This window comes from Condylura cristata, unplaced genomic scaffold (genome assembly GCF_000260355.1).
Source record: "Condylura cristata isolate star-nosed mole 26May11 unplaced genomic scaffold, ConCri1.0 scaffold00021, whole genome shotgun sequence".
In the NCBI taxonomy this organism is placed as follows: domain Eukaryota; kingdom Metazoa; phylum Chordata; class Mammalia; order Eulipotyphla; family Talpidae; genus Condylura; species Condylura cristata.
The window spans coordinates 34334794-34352913 of NW_004567122.1; the positions used below are offsets into that span (position 1 = coordinate 34334794).

General features: G+C 39.3%; 1 protein-coding gene across 1 annotated transcript in view; it reads right to left on the reverse strand.

Annotated features, from left to right (window-relative positions):
* Positions 1-3649: 3649 nt before the first annotated feature.
* PRELID2 (PRELI domain containing 2) overlaps positions 3650-18120 on the reverse strand; it is a 65334-nt gene continuing 50863 nt past the window's right edge. The window contains exons 7-8 of the mRNA XM_012727704.1: positions 9778-9844; positions 3650-4900 (exon numbers count right to left, since the gene is read on the reverse strand). Coding sequence (XP_012583158.1) covers positions 9794-9844 — 51 coding nt within the window. The 3' untranslated portion in view covers positions 3650-4900; positions 9778-9793. The remainder of the gene's footprint in view (positions 4901-9777; positions 9845-18120) is intronic.

Below are 18120 nucleotides of genomic sequence, written 5' to 3' on the forward strand. Positions count from 1 at the left end.
AAAATAAACAAATGGGATTATATCAAAAGTTTTTGTATCTAAAAGAAATGATAAAAAAGGGGCAACCTACATACTATAAGAAGATATTTTCATAATGTAAGAAGATATTTTCCCATAACAGACTGACAAGGGGTTAATTCTAAAATATATAAAGAATTCATACAAGTCCAAAAAAAAAGCACATGTCAAAAACTTGGCAAATACCCGAAATAGACACTTTTCCAAAGAAGACATTCAGACAGATTCTAGGCAAGCAACATAATTTGTGCTGATCTCTCCTCTATATGTACTATACTGACTTGTTTTCCTGCATCCTTATCTGATTTACAAAATAACCATTATCTGATTTACAAAAGAGTTAGCTGTGTCTGGTCTTACCATCAGTTGGTGCCCACTACTGCCACTTTTCAGTTTAAAGATGATGCAAGTCTTTAAGAAAGCTCTCTGGGTCAAGTCAAGAAAGGACAAATCCTGCCTTCTTCTACACAAAGTAGGCACTTAACAGGTGCTTACTGAATTAAAGACTCTACCCCCAAGGGACCCCAGCACAACAAAAGGGCTTAGTCAAGATATTTGATAACAAGGCACTACAACACTTTCAAGGGTGGGGGGTGGGGTGGGGGAAGGGGTGGGAGAAAGTGGGGAAGGGAGTGAAAGGATCAAGGCAAATCTCATAGAGACAAAATACAGAAGCACAGCTGAGACTCACAGGTCTGCAAGAGGCTTGCAGACCTCTCTGCCTCTCCCTCCCTCTTTGGAATGGCCTGACCTCATACTATGCCTGTGCTGTACTTCATTTCTTCCCCTTTTTTCTGTCCTTTGCTCCTTTATTCCTCAGCAAACAGAGGTTCCCCTATAACACTGGCCTCTACCTGTCCCTGAAAAATTTCAATGGCTCCCCTTGGGGGAAAGGTAGAACCAAGATCATAAGGTTGATAATATTCTCATCCAGGATCCTATAAAAGGATTAGAATCATTACACATTGATAAGCAGAAACTCAGCTGAGAGTTAAGGTTTGCTCAAGGAATTAGAATTCACAAGAATTCACACATAAGTATTAGTTGTAACACCTTTATTTCAGGATGAATGTAAGATTGGATTTCATGGGAATACAACTAATTTATAGGTCTAAATCACAATACCACTGAATCAAAAACACTTTCTCCTACACAAAAACTTGGCCTGAGAAATGTTCATTTGAATTTTAATCTACTTAAGTTTCACATTACAGAACTGTACATTTAAAAAACACTTGTATGGCTGGGGGAGACAATGACTTACAGAACAAGAGAAATCATTCATAGTAATATCTCACTTATCCTGAGATCATTGGTCTTACAGCTATAGTTGTGCATCAGGAACTAAGTTAGAGGAAGGTAGTTGAATCATTAAGATAGTATCTCCAAGTCAATGCAGCCAAATTCATTCATTTTACAGCTTAGAAAAGCCTCTCAAAATTTCACTCAGATTCTGCTTAGTGTTAGTTGACATATAATCTGCAGTTACATGATTTTCCATCCCCATTTGAGAGGAAAGTTTCTAAAGGCAACTGGAGTAATGGTAGAGAGAAATGACAGATAACAGTGAAGGAAAACTATAAAAACCACCATGGGACTCAAAAGAACAGATCTATTTGGGACCATTTGGTGTGGGAATTTAACAAACCTTAATAAGATCTGAAAGAATTAAAACCAAAAATAATGATCTTGAGAAGATTTCATTATCTTCAATAGGTTTTTTTAGTAAAAGCAGGGAAATGTCTACTAAGTAAAGCATTCCATGTAAATGGTTAAAATAAAGCAAGAGACGTTCATTAAAAACAATAAAAGTTGTCTAGACCACACATCCTACAAATGCTGATAAATGGGATATTACTACACATATACTACTCATAAAATATGCAAGGCAATTTTTATAAAAACACAGCACCATTTTTTTCTCTTATGATTGAAACCATAAAAGCCTTTTCATAGTAAAAAGCACTTCAATCATGTAGGAACAGCTGAAGTTGGTTTCTCTCTGCATAAAATTTTATATAGTGCCCTGAGTGATCAGCCATCCACTGATCACTGGGTCCAACTGATTGCAAAATCCCCCTTATTGGTAAGAGATGCAGAGACTTAAACACCTTCCCTAAACCAGTATTTCTCAAAATATGATCTACAGAACATATGAATCTTCTGGTAAAACTGCTTTAAAGTGTAGATCTGGAGGAATCAGCTTAAAATACTTTCCCAGGGATTTCTGGTACAAGTAGAAGTTTAGAATTAACCTTAGTAAATTATCACTTTGAAGTCCTACACTCAGCAATGCAGGGCAGCCAGCCAGGGCTGTGAATTACCCTTGACTCACGTTTCCCTTAATGCACACAGTAAGACTACCCTCCTGGCCTTGACATTTCTTATACTAGAGTACAATAAATACTAAACAAATAAAAGGTGGGCTTCTAAATGTGTTATCACTCTGACCAGTACTAAAACTAAACTAATTTTAAAAAGAACTTAAGATCTCCTAGCCCTATGTGAAGATTGAACTAAATGTCTACTGGGAGGAAAATACCAAATGAGGAAAACTGTCTACTGCAAATTCAGAGAATTGTTTGGGGAGGAGGACAAAAATACATCTAAAAGCAGTCTTGAAGGAGAGGCAGAATTTCAACTTACATCCAGAACAGGAAAATGCAAATCTATTAAAAACTGACTGAGATATTTAGGCTGGTCCTTAACACTATTGAAGCAGAAGCTGGAAACTACTGGCAAACATGCTTTGTTTGGCCAGCATAATGTTTTAAATAAGTCTAAATTCAGTGCCCCCCCCCAAAATTGAGAAATTTCTTTTTGAAAAACATTCTGTCTTTTCCTGGAAAACTGGAAACTGGATGAACTAGAAAAACCAGCCACAGCACCATGTACTAAGGTTGGGGAGCACTGCTCACCTCTTACCTGCATGTCTCCCTGGGGTCACCCCACTGGCCCCTCAGCTGTTTCCTAATTAGATCATCTGTCAAACACTTGCAGGCATTTGCATTAGCAGTCTGCTTCAAAGAATTAAGGCAAAACTTCAACCTCTCTGTGATCCATTTTCTAAAAAAATTCTTGCTACAAAAATCCTTTCCTATATTAGAGGTATTAAGAAAAACATCAGATAATATCTGCAGTTCACTGTAGTGTTCTCATCCTTAGTTGCCTGTTAGAATAACTGGTGTCTTCAAAATTACTGATGCTCGGATTCCACTCCCAGGGATTCTGATTTACTGGTCTGGGTTGTAACCTAGAGTTTTTATATAAAGTGCCTCCGGTACTCCTAGTGGATAGTCAAGGCTGCGAGCTCCTTTTTCAGAAAGGAGGCAAGTTGTCAAATACGAAGTTAAATTTACTCCAGTGTTAATCTCCAAACATGAATTCTTGCCCCTCACCTTTGTGGTAATTCACATCACCTCCGGTTTTTGGAAAGGACCTATTGCTCCAAAAGTCTACCAAAAGTCATTTACAAACTAAAAAAGATCAAAATATGTTCTCTCCAACAGAAATGGACATTCATTTTTCTCTCCAACACAAATGGACAATAAAGCACTAAGGAAATGAAGAAAATCATCCTAAGTGACAAAACTCAGACATACAAACAACTCAAATATAGTAAGAAAAGCCCCACAATGATAGGCTTGTATATTAAAAAAAAAAAAGTATAATTGCTCAGAAATTCATCAATGAAGAGGAAAATTTTAAAATGCTGAAAAAAAGAACTATTTCCCCAAGAATTTCCAGAAATGGCTCAAATTATATTTAAAGCACCATTAGATAGTATGCATTTGTATTTTGGCTTCTAATCATGAGCAATGCAAACTACTGTCATCAAATTTTCAAATAGGAATACAGCTTACATTACATTTGAAAAGTACACTTGCCAAATGATTTCACATAATAATAATGGCTCCCATTTAGTGGACCTCTATGCACTAGATGGCTTATTAGGCATTTTGCATAATCTCCAATCAGTACAATGTCACAAAATTAATTCTATCACCCCATTTTGCAACATTAAAAAACGGACTTCAGAAAGATGTACAAGTATGGACATAATCATTGAGCTAATTTGTGTCGGTGTGGATGCAAAGCCATGTCTGTCTGTCTCACTCCCAAGCCTGTGCTTTTCACACTAAAAGTGTCTAATCACCATGACCCAGAGAGAGAGAAAGATCTCTGCCTCATTATGCCCACTTTCCCTGTGACAAACAGAACACATTAGCAGGAGCCAAGATTATAACTCCACCGCATTCTCCACTCCGTGTTCTCGCCGAGGTCCCCATAACAGTTCACACATTTCCTTATATAAGCTACACTGATGGCAGTGAGTATTTACGGATTGAAATCAAATGTTCCGGCTTTCTGACAATCTTAAACATTATTATAAATATGGCTTCACTACAACATACATCTGGTACATTTCTGCCTGTTACAAGTCACCTATGAATCAGGAATCAGGTTCTATGCCTGCATTTGTCACAGAATCTGCTCATGAATCCTACAGCAATGATGCTCACAACTAGGACACAAGCAGTGCTCTCTGGTCACCAGACTGTCCTTGGATCCCAGACACTATCAACAGACAATCAGCAGGACATCCTCAAGAAGGGCAGGCATCTATGGGATTTTTCCTTTATTTGTAAAAACCTAAAAAGACTATGCCATAAAAATCCAGCTAGAAGATCTCTTCTTCACAACTGTTGCTATTTGAGGCAGGCCCTCCAGGGAGTGTGTCAGTTCAAGTTCTGGCAGGAAGGTCTCCTTTTCTTTATGCCACCAATACTGCATCCTTAAACCTGTACTTCAAAAACTGTGTCTATAATGTCTTGTGGTGAGGAAATGATTCTTGAGCAAATGTAGACACAGCACTGTTCCCCTGCAAGAGAAAGCAAACAGACTTTATCACCTAATAAACATGTCACACTAATCAATACTTATTTGCCCTCTTTTCTGAAGCAACTCTTAAGAATCACTTGAATTCTATCACTATGGATAATTCTTGAAGAAACTGCATTTTAGCTTCCTAATGATCTCTGAACAAAGTAAGTACCTCATTTTATTAAGTCTTGCTATTCAGTGGAACTGATATAAAAGGGAATTAAGATATAGCTAAAACTGAGGTCTTAATCACTCTGATATGAAAAAAACTCTGATATAGTATCAAACCTAACCAAGGCCAGACACCTAACTGCCAGTGGCAAGAACAAATAGATGTCAGGGCTATTTGTTTTATTCAAAAAATGACAGGAAATCAAAAATCTACCCAATGGATATATCAACAGCAATGCACAAGCATATTAGTAAGATTTATGCACCTCCATTTTGGCTCATGATAAAAATCACTTTTTAAGCTTCTAATTTTCAAAAGCCCACTAGGATATACAGAAGAAAGAATTCCAAAGAGTACTTTCAATGCAAAGTACCATAAACAACATCATTCACATTCTATGTACATTTAAATTATGTGAACTTGACAATGAGGTATAACATAAAATATTAATGTCTCCTTATGCATGTTTGTGCAAACCTAACAAAGTATTTTTAAAAATTAAGATGTGCAGAAGTGTCTATTTCGTTCTTATGCCCATTTTTTGATTAGGTTATTTGTATTCTTTTTGCTGATTTCTTTTTGCTGATTTGTTTATAGGTCTTTGCCTCAGCCACTTGTCGGATATATGGTCTGCAAATATCCACTCCCATTCATCAGGGTATATTTTTGTTTTAGTGACTTTGTTTCTTGTCCTGTGCAGAAGCTTTTTCATTTCATGTAGATCCCTATTACTTACATTTTCCCTTGTTACCCTTACTGCTGAAGATGGATCCAGGAAGATGTCTCTGAAGCTAAGCTAAGTATCCAAATACAGACAAATGGATCAAAAAGATGTGGTATACAGTGACAATGGAATACTGCTCAGCTTTCAAAAAAGATTAGCTGCCACTACTTGCAGCAACATTGATGGAGCTGGAGGAGATTATGCTAAGGAAGTAAATCAGAAGGAGAAAGATAAATATCGGATGGTGTCACTTATTTCTGGAATACAGAGAACCAAATAAAGGATCAAATAAAATCAAACCAAGAACAAACCCTAGAAAGCTGATTAGAACTGAGGCTACCAGAGGAGCAAAGAGAGGGAAAGGGGTGAGAGCAAGGTTGGAGGGAGCACATGGACTGTAGTGGTGGAATACAGGTTATCTTGGTGGTGAGTGCAATGTGTTAACAACACCTGATTCTATACTTCCAATGCACAAAGAATAATATAAACCAATCCTATAGCACACAAAAGAATTTTTTTTAAAGAATTACAAGATAACAAAGCTGGCTTCACCTATACTATTGCTGCATCATAGTGCTACACCTTACCTGCTAAACAGCATCTTTTTCTACTTCATTATGCATGTGCACCAGAACTTTATGAGAAACTTTAATGAGAATAAAGATATTTTATGATCATAAGGATAATGTATTCTCATTTCACTGTTACAATAATTTTGATTTGTTTCATACCTTAAAATAACATCATCCAAGCGCTGACTGGAATGGAGTTAAGATAGGATCAACTGCTATATCTAAAGGCCAAGCAACTACCACAAAGTGCCAAGAGAGCAGGTCTGGAGAAACAGGGAGATGTGGCCAAGTTCTTGTCCACTTTTCAAAGGACAAGAGTGGATGTAGGAACACACCATATTTAGATTCCATTCCAACATTGTTTTAGCACCTGGCATTCCTGTGCTAAATTAAATTATCTTGGGTAACCTTCTAGTAATAAATCTACCAGTATGTGTTAAGTACACAGAGACCTAACATTAACCAAAATGGAGTCAAGTCTGCAATAAAAACAAGCCTTTTGTCATTCTTCAATTCTCCTTCATGGACCAGGTTGGCACATTTTGGTTTTTTAGGTTTTCTTTATTGATTTTTAAATTTATTTTATGTACATATATTTTACATAGTTCTTCATTTTATTGTATAAACTATGCTTTCTCCTCTCAAGTGTAGTCCCCGTAAAATTCCCACCACCAGTTCACCTGTGCACGATGGGCATTGGATAGAAGGGAAATAGCACTGGAACCTCCAGCTTAGGGCCAACAATGTGGGATTGACAGATAGGCCAGTACTTTGAATCCTGAAGTCCTTGTACCTAACACATAAATGTTCCTTTAGTTTCTTCTCTGGTTGATTTTTCTACAACTTTATTGCAGAAATATTATGGAGTACAGGGTTCTTAGAAGAAGACAACATGCAATATTATGGTTTTAAACCTATATAAGCAAATTTGAGGTACCCTGAAACTACCAAAGACAATGTTTGCTTTACTCAAAGGTTTCCATCTTCTCTCAGATGTGAAAAAAATAAGTCTAATATGTTTTATAAGATGTAATTCTTCTACACTCATTTATTTTAGGTTTTATTCTTTCTGGAGAAAAAAAAAAAAAAAACACTGTCTTTCCTACATGCAAGTTATTCTCCTGAATGCAGATAATAAAAACTTACAGATAAAAAAGGGTAACTGATTCTGAAATCCCCTGCTACCTGTCAACCCCTAAGTCAGTCGCCCCCAACGAGCCATAACAGCTGCAGAAACTCTTCATCAAGGTTGAGGCTTTGTAACAACCAATGGAATCTGAGAAGCCACTTGGAGCAATGCATACACTCACAGACTGTGTGGCATGAAAGAGCCAAACACCAAGTGACCCAGAGGCTTTGGGTTTGTCTCTGATGCCACAGTGAAGGAGGTGGGTGCAGGCAGGAATGCAAGGCCACATGAGGCAGATGGAAGAGTTGTGGCAGTAAAGATGGCTGTGTTGGGAGACTCCTCAATGACGTGGTACACACTTAACTATGAAAAGAATTTTTGTTGGTGGCATTATAACACTGAAGAACCTAGAGGATGACTTTTAGACAGTATGGGAAAACTGAACTTGTTGAATATTGGACTGCTTGAGGAAATGGCAAGAAGAGAGGCTTTGCTTTTGGAACCTTTGGTGACTGGGATTTGGTAACCAAGACTGTCATTCAGAAACATATACTGTGAGTGGTCATCATGATGAAGTAAGGACAGCCCAAAGATGGCCAGGGCTTCATCCAGTCAAAGAGGTCGAGGTGGTTCTGGAAACTTTGGGTGGTTGTGAAGGTGACTTTGGTGGGAATGATGACCTTGGTCAGGGAGAAAATTTCAGTGGTTGAGGTGGCTTTGGTGGTAGATGTGGTAGTGGTGGATATGGTGACAGTAGGGATGACTACAGTAGATTTGGTAATGATGGAAACAATTTTAGAGGTGGTGGAATCTACAATGGTTATAGCAATTACAGCAATCAATCTTCAAATTTTGGACCTACGAAAGGAGGAAAACTTTGGAAGTAGAAGCTCTGGCCCCTTTGCAGCATAAGTTGATACTCTGCCAAACCATGAAACCAAGGTGGCTATGGTGGTGCCAGCAGCAGCAGTAGCAGGTTTTAATTAACTGCCAGGATGCAAAGCTCAGCAGGAGAGGAGAGCCAGCAAAGTGACAGGGAAGTTACAGGCAACAGACTTGTATACTCAGCAAAGCTCAGTGGTATCAGGGCCAAGCTGCCACAAGGAAGACGTTTTAGACAATACTCATGTGTACAGGTAAAAACAAACAAGGCCCTTCCTGGTGGCGCAGCGGGTTAAAGCACAGCACAAAGAAGCTTAAGCCACTTTTGCATGAGTTCGATCCCCGCCTGCCCCGGAGGTGACCACATGGCGCAGGAGACCTCTCCTGACGTGCCCACTGCTCCCCTCAGCAGTGTACTTCGTCGATCTGCCTGTTCTGTACCCTACTCTGTCTCTGGTGAAGCCTCTCACCCTCCGCATCTCTGGCCTGTACCCCAGTTCTGTCTGTACGAATAAATAAATATTTTTAAAAACAAACAAACAAACAAACAAAAAAAACCCTTGAGGACTGTATTTGTGACTAACTGTATAAAAGATTATTTCAGGCTCTCCCTGGTGACGCAGCGGGTTAAAGCCACTCCCGCATGAGTTCGATTCCCGCCTGCCCCGGAGGTAACCACATGGCGAGGCAGACCTCTCCTGATCCGCCTGCTGCTCCCCTCAGCAGTGTACTTCATCGATCTGCCTGTTCTGCTCCCCACTCTGTCTCTGGTGAAGCCTCTCACCGCCCCTGAGCCTCTGGCCTGTACCCCAGCTCTGTATGCACAAATAAATAAATGTTTAAAAAAAAAAGGTTATTTTGGTTTCTGTTCTGTACAGAGTGCAAAGTATTCCAATAGAGGGTTTTAATGTAGGTTTTTTTTTATCCATGCTGTTGATTTTTAACAGTCTGATCGTGATACTGAGTAAATGTTTCTTTAAAAATATACATATATATTCACCTCACTGATGAATCAGCATAACCCTTTCTTGTTGGCCTTTCAACTTCAATTACAACTTTAAAACCCTCCTTTCATTATTCTCAAAACAACAAAATTAAGCTTTAATTAATCCTAACTGCCATCTTGAAGGATAAAATCATGGTGGGTTGTGCTGAGTAATTTAAACAATCTGAATGTTGTGTAACCAACAGGTAGTTCATAGCTGCCATGAAAATCAAAGAACCAAATAAATAAAAGTCCTGAGCAGATAAGGAAACACCTGCGCGAGAGGATCCTGTGCATATAACTGGGAAATGTACAGCATGAATACTTCAGGGAGGCTAATGCATAATAGTAGACTTATAAGCATGAAAATATGGCTTAGTAAATAATTCTGATTTTGCTTTTGGTACTCACTGATGACTCTATTCCATTACGGGGCACCACACTGTTCCTTTAGCAGTGTCTCCATTATTCTTATTCCCTACAGAGAGAAAAAAGAAAACTCAAAATGCTGTATTTCACAGACAAGCACTTTTACATTTGTCACAGCCCTTTCCCTTCAAGGAATGCAAGACATGGCCATATATTCATTTCGAGAAAGTAGGCTCATGGTCACACCTTACATTTAACAATATTTTACTCAGTAATTTCACATATATTATCCCCACGTGCACTCAGAACTCCTCAGGGAGGTAGGCCAGCAGAGGTTAGGATCTCCCATTTAGCATACAAAAGCAGCCCAAGAAAAATCCAGTAGCTTCATGAACACAACCCAAGATTGCCAGAGCTGGAAAAACAACAGCAACTGTTTATATTTACTGAACACTTAAAAACATGCTACACTCACTGCTTAGGATTTTATAAGCATCCTTCTGTGTCCTGATGCCAGGGACACAGGCATCCCTAACCTGGCTGCCAGCACTCACCCTCAGCCAAAGGAGCTGCTTTCCCTAAGGTTGGGTCCCCTTTCCAGGAGCAACTGACACCCAGCACGCTACACATAGTAGTCTAAAGACTGAGCCCCTTCCCTCATTTCAAGACAAGTCTGAAGAGCATCTCTCTCCATAGCTCCCCACAGGATCAGCTGAACTTGACCTTCCACCTAACCCTGTTTCCCTCACTCCCCCAGAAGAGCTGAGTCCTCTACAGCAACCATCTGCAGGGAAATCTCTACATATGAATGTGGTGTCTTCTGTTTATTCTTACCCCTATTTCACAGATGAGGACATAAAAACTCAAGATGGTTAAGTAACTTTCCCAAATGCAGCTTTTCAGTAATAAAGTCAGGGAGAGAACCCAGGCTTTGTCTGGTTTCATTGGTACCACGTCACTCTCTCCAAAAACTCATTCCACTATGACACATTCCACCCTGTCTACCCACCCACCTTGGTCAGTCAAATTCTACCCTGGAGAAAAGCAGGTAGGCCCTCCTCCCTCCTTCTAGGACAAGTTCAGTAGTATAAACCTTTAGATGGAAGGGCTGAATTACAAAGTAATTATGAACTTGGTCTTAAGGCAGTCATAGTTAGAGCTTCAGGAAAGGGACACACATTCTCAGCAACTAGAAAGCTATTTGGAAAGAATAGTAGGACCAAAGCCAACTTCAAATACAGGTCCAAGATCCCCTGCAGGAAGATTCTGTTTTAGGAGCACAGGAATATGTTCCTTGATTTTCGTCAGCAGGCAGGATGAAGAATTACAGAGTGAGCCTATGAGAGAAAGGCACTTGCTACTCAGAGATCATTTTGAGTCAGAAGATTTAGCACAAAGTAAAATGTATATAGCACAAAGTATGAAATGCAACGTTTCCTTAAGATTTCAGAAGAGCCTTCAGATTCTCATGGTCGGCCATCACTAGAAACACTGCCAATGAAAGGATCTACAGAATGGTACGGAGTGTGGGCTGAGCCAAAACAGCACAGCGCAGGGCCAGGAACACCACTGTCAACCTCACTCCTAAGTGCTGGTCACAACCCTGCCATTTTTCTCTGCAGGGAATACTCTCAGGATGGAGTACAGTAAAAGCTTTAATTGCCTGACTATCTTTGAGTCTCATTTTTTTTTATAAACTGTATTTATTTTATTGAAGTAACAATGGTTTACAACACTGTGTATGATTTAGGGGTTCAAAGTCATACCACTTCACATGAATGTTATAATATGAAACAGACTGCCAGGGCACCATGGTCCTCCGTTGGACACTTATCACTGTTTGCTTTATATCACCTACCTATCTGCTATGGTAAAGTTTTAGATAACTTTATGGAGCTTCTACACATAGGAAATTAAATGTTTTTCTTTTATTAATCTGTCATATTTCACTTTTACTACTAGATTAGTCAAAAAAAACCTTTGTCCCTAGGAGGGAAAAAAAGCGTTCTTCCCCTACATTGTTTAGTAAATGTCATTGCCCTTTTGAATTTTTCTTTTTTGAAACAAATCTCTGGACAAAAATTGAGTACACTCCTATTTCCAGAAAAAATGAAAACTGCTATGTTATTTCAAGTTACTTTTGCAGAAAAGAAAACTTTATTTCTTTTCTTTTTTTCTTTTTTTTTTTTGCAGAGTGTACATACAAATCTAGATGTATGTCTTTAAGCCCAGAAAAAGTACACACCTTCCTTAGGAAGTGAAAACAGGTAAACTTCCCCATCCTTCTAAATTAAGAACACCACCTCTTTCTTACTGAGCTGAACACTAATTGACGTAAGTGAAGATTCTAAAGTTTGCCTTGGGAATTGGAAGACATTATTTATTGAATCAATTATGTTCACATCATGACAGTTGATTTTTCTTTCCCTTCTTTTCCCTCTCTTACACCACTTTATCTTTTTAAGCAGAAAAGTTAGAAATAGAAGGTAAAGAATGGGGTGCAGAGAGAGAGAGACCTACAAAATGAATTTAAAAAAAAAAACTTTAACAGGGGAAACGAAACCATTACATAGGGTCTCTCTTCAGCAAGGAAGGACCAAATCTAAGCCCAATCCATAGAGTCCTTTCAAATAAAGTTCCAACAGGAGATCTGGCTTAAAGGGGCCAAGTTTACACCATTTATCACACAATGAAACCTGAAATGCAGAAAGAACTTTAAGTGGATCCACCTTTACAGATAGGGTTTAAAAGCTTTTTGGGCTGACAAACCACAAACCAACTTCATTTCATTATTTCATTCCCCTCTGAGAATTTTGTTCTCTATTACAATAGTATCTTTCTCTATTTGCCAATGTACAAACTAGTGTCCACTTATATATTCCCATTTTCCTAATAGCAGAGCTGTACTAGGGAAAAGCACCCCCACAAAGTTTCAGAGTGTTTCAGATGCAAAATACTTCAAAATTATTCCCACTGCTTGAGAAATACCTGATTATTGTAGAAAACAAAAGGCTCATTTGAAAAGCAGTCACAGGAAATTAGGATAAAGGTGGCTAGATACAGTATATTTTCTTAGCAAACTGATGCTTCCCTAAAAAGTTGTGATAGGAAGCTCTAAAGAGAATAGTAGTAGACCTTATAAAAATTACTAAGTTCAAAATCAGTTCTCAAAAGACAATCTGTGCACACTCTTATTAAAAGAGAATTTCTGACTTTATCACAATGATAAAAGACTAGTCAAGATCAGATGACGCGCAATTATATACCTACTGAGTATTTACCAGAAGCTAGATGCTGTGATAACCACATTAGACACTGGAAGAATGCTTTCTGGAAGTCCTGGCTTTGGAGAAAGAGCATAAAACATATCGGGCCCTGTTGTATGCAAGAGATGGCACTGCTGCTGTGAGAACTAAGCTGCATATTAGACATGAAGCCACTGTTTAAGGGGCCACTGCTCTCTTGAGAGGAATAAAAGAATTCAGAGTAACTGAAAGTCAAGATGGCCTCTGAGAAGTATTAACATATTTAAAGGAAAAATATTCAAAGAAGAAGGGAAGTAGAGACTAATGGTACAGGAAAGGAGGACACACAAAAGCTGTTGAAACAGAAGGAATGTTAGTCAGACCCAAAGTGTAACAGGTGGTCCTCAGGAAAAGGGGAAATTCCAGGTTCCCTGCCCCACCCAGAAGGAGGGTGGAGCTGAGGAGACGGAAAAAGAGAGAAAAGAAGGAATCTGAAGAGAAAGGCAACAGGATCAAGAGCCAGAAGGAGACCTGAGGAAACCACATGGAGCAGCAAGCATGTGATGAAGATACTGGGCTTGTTTCTTGACCCTGGACTGGTTAAGGCAGATGTGGGTGAGATACCTGTAGGGAGGTGACTATGACAGTGTTTATATTGATTTTGATCTTTTCCTCCCAGATTTGTCTGGCCATTTCTGACCCTTTTCCATGGGTTCCGGCCAGAAGGTACTTTAGTCTAGTGGCAGGCTTTCAGGCCTTGCTTTGGGCCAATCCCTTTAGAGTTGACTTTGCCCACAATGGGATGGGTAACTTCAGGTATTTGATTTAGAAGTTATATTCTTTGTCTTCTGTATTGTATACTCACTGATTTAAAGTTCCTTTTCATTAAAGACTTATATGTTTTGTCTTGATACAGCAGATGGCAGAACCCACTTATAGCAGGCAGGTTTGGGGGTTCACTGGTGCCCCTCTCCCTGCCCTGTAACAAAAGGACAATTATCAGTGTCGGAGCCCTTTGTCCCTGATTATGGATTACTGGGGGGCAGACCAGGGAAAAGGAGAAAAAGGGGAAAGGGGAGTGAGGAAGACACAGGAATTGGAGTTGGGTGCAAGTCTTCCTGTTCTGCTCTTAGCAGAAGTTTATTTTATACATTAGGAGCAAGCCGTGGGATGACATCAGCACATGAACTGGGCTGAGAGATTACAATCATCTTTTTTTTTTTTTTCCTAAGAACAGTTTAGCGTTGTATTGCCCTTTAGCTGAGATTTAACATTCATTATTCTTAAAATCAATCTATTAAAGTTAAGATAGCTACATAAATTCATAAAATTTAAGGCTAACATTGTTATATTTACTACAGTGTTGATTGATTAAAATAAAATCCCTTTAAACCTTAAATGCTACTTAATGATCTTTATTCTCATTGAGACATCGTAGAGGGTAAAGTGTAGTCGAGGACTAAGGGTGGAGGCTGGGCTGGAGATGTAAAGGCAGATAAGGTGAGGTGTGGGCCAAGGAGAAGTTGTGAAAGAGGGTAAAGTCGAGGACTAGGCTGGAGGAGTTTTCTGGTAGATAAATCATGAAGGGAGATAGTAAGATTCCTCATTTAAAGACTGAGCAATAAAAGCTCAAGTAAGTGAGCAGAGTGATAAGATTTGGGTTCTGGTCCGGGCAGTAAAAGAACTTTATTTTTTAGCATGTTCTAGTATTGCCTTGTCTTACAATATTGATTTTATTATAACTGCTTTTATTAATCTGCCAGTTGTAACATTATTTTTTGCTTTCTAGAGAAATTTTCTGCCTTGGGTAGTGCTTGCTTACCTGAGCCAGGCAGCACCTTATGAGGCTAAGACAATCTGGTTGTAAGCTGATGGTTGCTTAGAATATTTTGATATGATAAAAAGGGAGGTCATAACATAAGTTAGCATGGAAATTCTGATTTTTCAGACCCCTCTGTCTCTATCCGGAAAATGTCAGTCAATAGAGGTTGCATAGCTTGTGTCATATCAGCGTGATACAGAATGAAGGAGAAGAACACACAGAGGGAGACTGAAGAAAAGGTGAAGGTGTGGGACAGTATGTGCACAGATAAGCAACTGTATTCATGAGGGATGAGAAAGTGGACTGAAAAACTGGAAGTGGGATTACTTAGCCTCCTGTCCTTTCCAACTTCCCTACTCCCCTGCTTACACACACACACACACACACACACACACACTCACACACACAGCCTTCCTTTCACCTTAACTCAGTTCTTTCCTCAAAGAGAGAAAAGCACCTATGACATCCCTACATTTCTACAAATGGCAATGTAATTATGCAACAAGGCCATCTGAGAGATTTAAGGTCAAGTGTAAATGTGCAACTTTGGGAATTTTCTTTAAATTCTCTAAGATTCAAATGCTTCATCTTGAGTGGAAATAATCACATGGGTTTCTTTTATACTGCTGGTGGGAATGTAGACTAGCCATTCCTATTGAAAATAATATAGAGGTTTCTCAGAAGATTTAAACTGGATCTACTATACAACCCAGAAATTCCTCTTTTAAGTATCTACTTGAAGATTACAAAAACACTAATTCAAAGGAAAACTTATATTCCCCTTGTTACAGGACAGGGAGAGAGGGACACCCCTGAAGCCCCAAACCTTCCTGCTCTAAGTAGGTTCTGCCATCCGCCGCATCAAGACAAAACATATAAAACTTTAATGAAAAGGGACTTTAATACAATGAGTGTACAATACAGAAGACAAAGAATGTAATGTCTAAATCAAACACCTGAAGCTACCCATCCCCTCATGGGCAAGTCAACCCTAAAGGGATTGGCCCAAAGCAAGGCCTGAAATCCTGCCACAAGACTAAAGCACCTTCTGGCCAAGATCCATGGAAAAGGGTCAGAAATGGCCAGACAAATCTGAAAGGAAAAGAGCAAAATCAAAATCAATATAAACATTGCCATAATCACCTCCCTACAGGTATCTCACCCACATCTGCCTTAACCAGTCCAGGGTCAGGAAACAAGCACAATTTCTTCATCACATGCTTGCTGCTCCATGTGGCTTACTCAGGTCTCCTTCTTGTTCTCCATCCAGCTTCCTTCTTTTCTTCTCCTCTCAGATTCCTTCTCTTTCCTTTTTCTCTCCTCAGCTCCACCCTCTTTCTGGGTGGGGCAGGGAACCTGGAACTTCCCCTTTTTCTAGGGACCACCCTATTACACCCTGTTCACTGCAGCATTATTTATAATAGTCAAGCTATATGAACAACCCTAGTAGTACCCCAAAATAAGTGAGTGGATCAAGAAGATGTGATATATATACACAAAGGAATACTATTCAAAAATAAAAAAAGACAAACTCATTTCATTTGAGCAACATGGATGGAGCTGGCAGGAATTATGCTGAGTGAAATAAATCAGAAGAAGAAGGACAAATTAGAACACAGCAAATCCAAACAAAGAGTCAAATAAAGCCAAATTCAAAATGCAGCTCTTAAAAGCTGACTATAGAACTGAGACCTTCAGATGGTGAGAGAGAGGAGGATGGATAACCACAAAGCTGGGAGGGAACACAATGGAATATGATGATGGGCTAGAGGTGCTTAGTGTTTAGGGAATCAGGAGGGGAAAATACCATACTTCCAAAATACAAACAACAAGGTAAATCAATGTTAACTCAAAAAAAAATTTTAATCGTTTTTTTCTTTTAGTCAAAAAACTGCCTAATCTAGTTATAATAGTACCTAACTTCTGTAAACAGACTTAGTTGTTGTTCTTCTATAACTCCTTCTTAATCATCTAATTCCACTGCAATGCAAACTACACATAGCTAGGGGCTTCCTCTTGTCTTATTCAAGATGTAGCCTCTAGAAGTACAATGCCTGGCACATAGAAGGCGTGCAATCAATCATCAGGTGACAAATTCACTGCATTAGCTAGCAAAGTGCTCAGAAGCAGAGAATAAAAGTTACTTATATTTGTATCCTTATTGTCTAGTGCAGAATTTGATATACAAGAAATCATCAAAGCAGATGGATTATAAAACTGATCAACTGATTACTTTTGCTAAAGTCAAGCTGATAAGTTTGAATTTTGGAATTACAATGCAACATGCCCAGTTGTTAGCATTCTTAAAAGTGTGGCTGTAGGCCCTCCCTGGTGGTGCAGCGGGTTAAAGCACAGCACTAAGAAGCTTAAGCCACTTCTGCATGAGTTCGATCCCTGACTGCCCCGAAGGAGATCCACATGGCGTGGCAGACCTCTCCTGCCCGCGCCCTGCTCCCCTCAGCAGTGTACTTAGTCGATCCGCCTGCTCTGCTCCCCACTCTGTCTCTGGTGAATCCTCTCACCCTCTGCATCTCTGGCCTGTACCCCAGTTCTGTGTGAATAAATAAATAAATCTTAAAAAAAAAAAAAGTGTGGCTGTAAAGGTCAGGTTAACAAGGGCAATCTGGACAAATGAAAGGAGAAATCAGGGGAAAAAAAGGAAGAAAGGACAAAGATAAAAGGGAAGGAATGGTAGAGTCCTGAAGAATGTGGATCAGTCAAGAGAAACACCATAGTTTGCATTACAAAAACACTCCCTTCATGATAGAAAGATCAAGTTTATTTTATAAACCTCATTACCTTTTGACTCTAAATGTTTAAATGTCAGTTTATACAAAACATTCTCAGAACATTTTTACCCAGTTCTTATAGAATTATAGTGGTGTGAATAACAGAATGTGTCATTCCTCCACTTCAACCCTTCAAGTTGTGACGCATAATTCTTACAAACTCCACTTTCTGTCATGGTGTAACAGGTACAGGTTTCATGGACTCCGCCCCCACTTCAGGTACTGGAACTACTAATCCCATCAATAACAAGAAGAAGCACTCTGGGACGTTGAGGGCGGAGCTGAACAGCCAGGCTGGGATAAAACTGGACATGTGGGCTCTGGGGGTCTCTTGGCCTGGTGGTTCGTGGCTGATCATTTTGGCTCTCAATCGGTTTTCAGCGTGCTGGTGGAGTCCAAGACAGCAGAACTGGTAGGACATTCTAGTTAACTTGTATTTCGCTCCCTCTTTCCCTGGGTTATTCCCTTACCTTTCTCCTTATAAATAACTCCATTATTTAACCTTTTTGAGTGTGTCCATAATACGATT